The following is a 6000-nucleotide window of genomic DNA, read 5'->3' on the forward strand; positions in this document are numbered from 1 at the left end:
CCTCTCATATCACCAAAAAAAATATAATATAGGATATCCATGGTTTCAGTTTTTTAAAGAAAAGTTGTGTTCCATGAACTATAAGTCAAAGAAATGCATATGTAATGTAGCCCACTGGGAATATATAGTCGGGGGTTACACTTTATTAATCAATTTGTAGATAACTCAGATCTTCTAGTAAAGTTGCTAGAACTACGAATGGCAGTAATAACACTCTGTATAGAAATAGCAACAAAACACAAAAAGGAAAAGCAATCTATTAACCCAAACATCAGTGCAGATATAGAAACCAAAAAAAAACAAAAAGATTTTGTGTGGTCCAGGTAGGTGGGGCTATGTGACATAATCTTTTTCAGGATGCATTAAGCACCTTCATGTCTTATCTGCTTCATGGTGCATGGAAATGTAGATATCAGGTGGGACAAGAGACACCATCTGCCAATCACCAGCAACAGGCTCATGTTCCGCATTCCAACACATTAGTTAAATTCCTTCCCAGCCGCCAATGACTTTGTCTTTCACAGTGACAATGTCCTCAGAGCTGAGATGGTCTCAATAAACTAAGAAAGGTGACAGCCAGGTGACTGCTGCAAGGATGTGCAAGCAGAAGAGAAACCAAATGACAGTCCTGTAAATGCGATACCTTACAACAGGTAACTAAAATAAACAAAGTCATAAGAAAATGCAAGCTTTCCAGACTACTTAGACCTCTTCATCAAGCTGAGGAGACTTCAGAGCAACATGCTACCCAAAGGTTAAACTGCAGTTACAGTTCCTGCCATGCCAGTTATCAACCCATGTCACATCTGATTGACTCAAACTGCAACCCTAGCTGTCAAGACAAGGCAAACAAGCAGCAGACTCTGTGCCGGCTTTGCTCTTTCTTACCTGCTTGTGGAGCCCGAGCCATTGGTGCGGACATACAATCTCAAGTCTGCAGCTATTCCAGGCTGTTGGTATCTGCAGGCTTCCTGCAAGCTCCCAGTATTTCTTTCCCGCAGCTGATCTCTGGTTGAGATTTCATAGCAGTGAAAGCTGCTATGTGCTTTATTCTAATCCTCCCCCCTTTCCTTATTCGTGCACGGACATTTATTTAGCTTGGCTGCCTCTAGTGGCTCTGAAGAGCCTGAAATCCCTCACAGGCTTTTATTACTGTAAAATAGACATGTACATAAACATAGGTGTCTACGGCCGTCTTGTGCTTTTCTTACCTTTGTCACGTAATAGTTGAGATGCTTAATAACGTTAGCGCAATGACAGCCCGGAGCCATTAGGAGATCCCTGAACATTCCTCTAGTCTACAACATACATCTCATGGCAACATTTATTAGCTAATGCTACATAATGTAATGGACAGAAAGGCCATCTTTATTTAATGAATCACAAATCTGACGTCATAGGGAAAAGAAATGAGCAAATTACTAGGAAATGTAAACTGGCTGCCTTATTAATATAGATAGGAGGAAAGAGAATATGGTGCAGGAAACGCTGACGTATAAGTATAGGTCCACAAGGAAAAAATGTATTGATATGTTAATTATATTCATAATTATTTTCATTCTCTAAGATAAAATTGTCAGATTCTAGCCCACATCAATGAGGATTTTCTAAGAATTTGTCTGTAACTAATATTGGTATTAACGTCACGTTATGATGTCAGTACTGGATCACTGCAGAGATAAGTATCACCACTCACCCCTTTACCTGTTGAAGATCTTGTGGCAAATTTCTTCTTCTGTGTCAATGGCTGATTTTCTAATGTTTAGTGCTCCCTTTGTCTTTAGACTGGGTTCACACATGCATTTTTTGTGACAGTTCTTAATGCAGTTTTTTTTAGCCAAACACAGAAGTGGATACGAAAAAAGAGAAGGATCAGAGTTTCCTTTATACAGATTATTTTTGCATCCATTCCTTTAATGCTTGTTTGATTCCAGGTTCTTCAGCAGCTGTATTTTACAGTATGTTAAACATGTCTTTTGTATTGAAGCTGTTGCAAAATAACATTGTGCACATCACTGTGTACTCAATCTGTGGCATGCTAATCCAACAAGCGACTTGTAATGTGGCCAATTGGAGTTTCATTCACGATTCTACTCTTATGACAATTGCAATTGTGACAGTCAGATCTAAGAAATAACCTCAGAACCCACCAACAGAGGCATGTAATGCCAATCTGAACAATACTGATGTTTTTACATGTGTGAGAGAGTGAAGAGTGCGGTCTGGGAAGACAGGTACATTCCAGCCAGGCACCTAAAGGGTGTATGGTAAAGACCCACACCAGGGAGGTCAAGGTAATCAAGGCCTGATAAAGTCTGTGTGTGAAGACTGGGAGGTGTGTGGTACCACACTGACAGAGCTGACCTGTCCAGACCGAACATACAAAGCAGGTACTGTGGCACCTGTTGTTGTTGCCAAGGTGGGAGTCTGGTAGCCAGGCGTCTGTATAGACAGGGAAAAGTTTGTTTGTGTTTAGTTTAGTTCTCAGCCGAGAAGGTTTTGTTTGGTTTATTTGTGCCTTTACAAAGGCAATTAATGCACTGCAAGTGAATAAAGCCTGAACTTGTGTGCAACCCAGTGTCTGAGTCCCTGTTTCCTGCACTGCTACTGAGCATATACATGAGCAATTCCCCACACATGGTATGGAACGTCACAGCAGCTTCTAATATTCTCATGCAGGGGTCCTCAAACTACGGTCCGTGGGCTACATGCAGCCCGCCGAGGATATTTATCCAGCCCGCCACATGTGGCCCGCGCGACATAGCCTGTATCGCTCACTAACGGGGAATCCGATTCCCTGATAGTGAGTGGATCGCTGCACATACAATTGACTGCAGAGAGTGACCTCTGTCCCGATGCAAGCGCCATGACGTCACTGCGCTTGCAGTCTGAAGGAGAAGGACGTTCTTCATGGGTAAGTATAATAGAGTGAGTGTGTGATTGTATGTGTTTGTGTGTTTTTGTTGTACTGAGGAGCATATAATACAGTGGGGCAGGGGGGTGTACTGAGGAGCATATAATACAATAGGGGGTGGGGCATAATGAGGAGCATATAATACAGTGAGGTGGAGGTGTAATGAGGAGCATATAATACAGCGGGAGGTGTACTGAGGTACATATAATACAGTGGGGTGGGGGGCATAATGAGGAGCATATAATACAGTGGGGTGGGGGGTGTACTGTGGAGCATATAAAACAGTGGGGTGGGGGGGCGTAATGGGAAGCATATCATACAGTGGGGTGGGGGATCGTACTGAGGAGCATATAATACAGTGGTAGGGCATAATGAGGAGCATATAATACAGTGGGGTGGTGGGGGAATACTGAGGAGCATATAATACTGTGGGGGGAAGCTACTGTGGAGTACATAATCTTAAATTTATTTTTAAACTATATTTTGGCTCTCTACTGGTTTGAGGGACAGTGAACTGGCCCCTGTTTGAAAAGTTTGAGGACCCCTGCTTTACAGCATAAAATATATCACGTACAAGTATAGCAAAGTTTACATTGACACAGACAAGAATAAGATCTTCCCATGTATTTTCCATTTCTTTTGTAGCAATTGTTGGCTTTGGCTGAAAAAAACACAGTGAAATCTGTATAAAAACAAACTGTGATTCTGCAACATGGTTTGGTGTCGGACCTCAGCTGATCAGTCACTATGTGGTGAAAAGAACTGGCAGGGAAACTGAGTTACTGAATCTCCTCTACACCTCACTTGTATAGCAGCACAGCTGCAATAACTCAACTTGGCCACTATATGAAGAAGAGAGCTAATTTGCTTCCAGCTCTGTTCTCCATATAGTTCTGCTAAGAATAGCTAATTGGCAGGGGTCCCATGATTGAGACCCTGCGGACCAAACATTGATGGCCTATACATGGGCCATTGATATCAAAGTGTCAAGTTAAACTTTGCTATATCCAATATATGATAAAAGATAGATAGATACAATGCAAAAAGTAATGTTGTCTAACAATTGCTATATGTATACAGATTGTAAAGAACGTTATGACTAATATAGAATTTGTATACATACACTTGACTTTGACCACAATAATAGAGAAAATAATAATAATAATAATAATATTTATTTATATAGTGCCAACATATTCCGCAGCGCTGTACAATTAGTAGGGTTTAAATACAGACAAAGATACATTACAAGAAAAGTCATTTCACACAATGGGACTGAGGGCCCTGCTCGCAAGAGCTTACAATCTATGAGGTAGAGGAGGTGACACAAGAGGTAGCAGGGGTGGCATTGCTTATACAGGGGTCAGACAATTCTGTAATAGAGGTTACTGTCATTACACAAACATAAAACTCTGAGCCGTCACCAGTCGTGTCCTTTAACATGTGGATGGTGCTTGGACATATAGAGTTTAGCCTGAAATGGCATCATATCATGGGATAATGTGGGAGCTGGAACAGAGGAGGGTTAAATTTTGGGGATTCTAATGACGGTACGGAAGGGTTTACATTAAGAATTGTGATAGGCCTATCTGAAAAGATGTGTCTTTAATTTGTGCTTGAAGCTGTAGAAATTGGGAGAAGTGGTGCAGCTCAGGAGAAGTCTTGTATACGAGCATGGGAGGTTCTGATAATAGAGGATGTAAGTGTTAGGTCATTGAGTGAACGGAGAGCACAGGTTGGGCGGTAGACAGAGATGAGGGAGGAAATGCAGGGAGGTGCGGCATTATGGAGAGCCTTGTGGATGAGAGTAATAACTTTATATTTTATTCTATAATGAATAGGCAGCCAATGTAACGACTGGCACAGACCAGAGGCATCGCTGTAGTGTCTAGCCTGATAGATGAGCCTGGCTGCTGCATTCAGAATAGATTGTAGAGGGGAGAGTTTAGTAAGGGGAAGACCGATTAGTAAGGAGTTACAGTAGTCAAGGCGAGAATGAATCAGAGAGACAATAAGTGTCTTTAGTGTATCTCTGGTAAGGAAAGGGCGTATTCTGGAGATGTTTTTGAGGTGGAGGTGACATGAGCGTGCAAGTGATTCAATATGGGGAGTGAAGGAAAGGTCTGCGTCAAACATGACCCCGAGGCAGCGGGCATACTGCCTAGGAGTTATAGTAAAGCCTGAGACTGCAATGGATATATCAGGGACAGATCTATTAGATGGTGGAAACAATAGTAGTTCAGTCTTAGAGAGATTTAGTTTCAGATAGAGCGAGGACATGATATTAGAGACAGCAGAAAGACAGTCGCATGGTGTTCTGTATGAGTGCAGGGGTGATGTCACGGGAAGATGTGTATAATTGGGTGTCATCAGCATAAAGATGGTACCAGTAGCCAAATCTGGTGATGGTTTGTCCAATGGGGGCTGTGTAGAGAGAGAAGAGCAGGGGGCCTAGGACCAAGCCCTGAGGAACCCCAACAGCAAGGGAAAGAGGGGAAGAAACAGAGCCTGCAAATGATACACTGAAAGTGCGGTCTGGGAGATAAGAGGAGAACCAGGAGAGCGCAGTGTCCTTGAGGCCGACCGTGCGGAGCACAGTGAGGAGGAGTTGGTGATCAACAGTGTCAAAAGCTGCAGAGAGGTCCATAAAAATAAGAAGAGAGAAGTCACCATTAGATTTAGCCATTAGGAGATCTTTGGAGACTTTTGTGAGAGCCGTTTCAGTAGAGTGCAGAGCGCGGAGGCCAGATTGTAAGGGGTCAAGCAGAGAGTTAGCAGAGAGATAGCGGATTAAACGAGAATAGACCAGGCGTTCCAAAAGTTTAGAGATGAAGGGGAGGTTAGAGATGGGTCAATAGTTAGCAGCATAGGATGGGTCCAGGGAGGGTTTTTTCAATAGCGGGGTTATAAGAGCATGCTTGAAGGAGGATGGGAAGATTCCAGAAGAGAGAGGTTAAATATTTTAGTAAGGTAAGTCGTGACAGCAGGCGACAGAGATTGGAGAAGGTGTGAGGGGAAGGGGTCACTACTGCAGGTTGTAGGTGTCAGGATACAGAGTCGCCGCGGTCTCCTTGCTGCGCGGCGTC

General features: G+C 42.9%; 1 protein-coding gene across 1 annotated transcript in view; it reads right to left on the reverse strand.

Annotated features, from left to right (window-relative positions):
• The window catches only part of PITPNM3 (PITPNM family member 3), a 425437-nt gene extending 424344 nt beyond the window's left edge, over positions 1 to 1093 (reverse strand). Inside the window, exon 1 of the mRNA XM_075263884.1 lies at positions 889 to 1093. Within this exon, the coding sequence (XP_075119985.1) occupies positions 889 to 922 (34 nt within the window). The 5' untranslated portion in view covers positions 923 to 1093. The remainder of the gene's footprint in view (positions 1 to 888) is intronic.
• Between the last annotated feature and the right edge of the window lie 4907 nt (positions 1094 to 6000).

This window comes from Leptodactylus fuscus, chromosome 2 (genome assembly GCF_031893055.1).
Source record: "Leptodactylus fuscus isolate aLepFus1 chromosome 2, aLepFus1.hap2, whole genome shotgun sequence".
In the NCBI taxonomy this organism is placed as follows: domain Eukaryota; kingdom Metazoa; phylum Chordata; class Amphibia; order Anura; family Leptodactylidae; genus Leptodactylus; species Leptodactylus fuscus.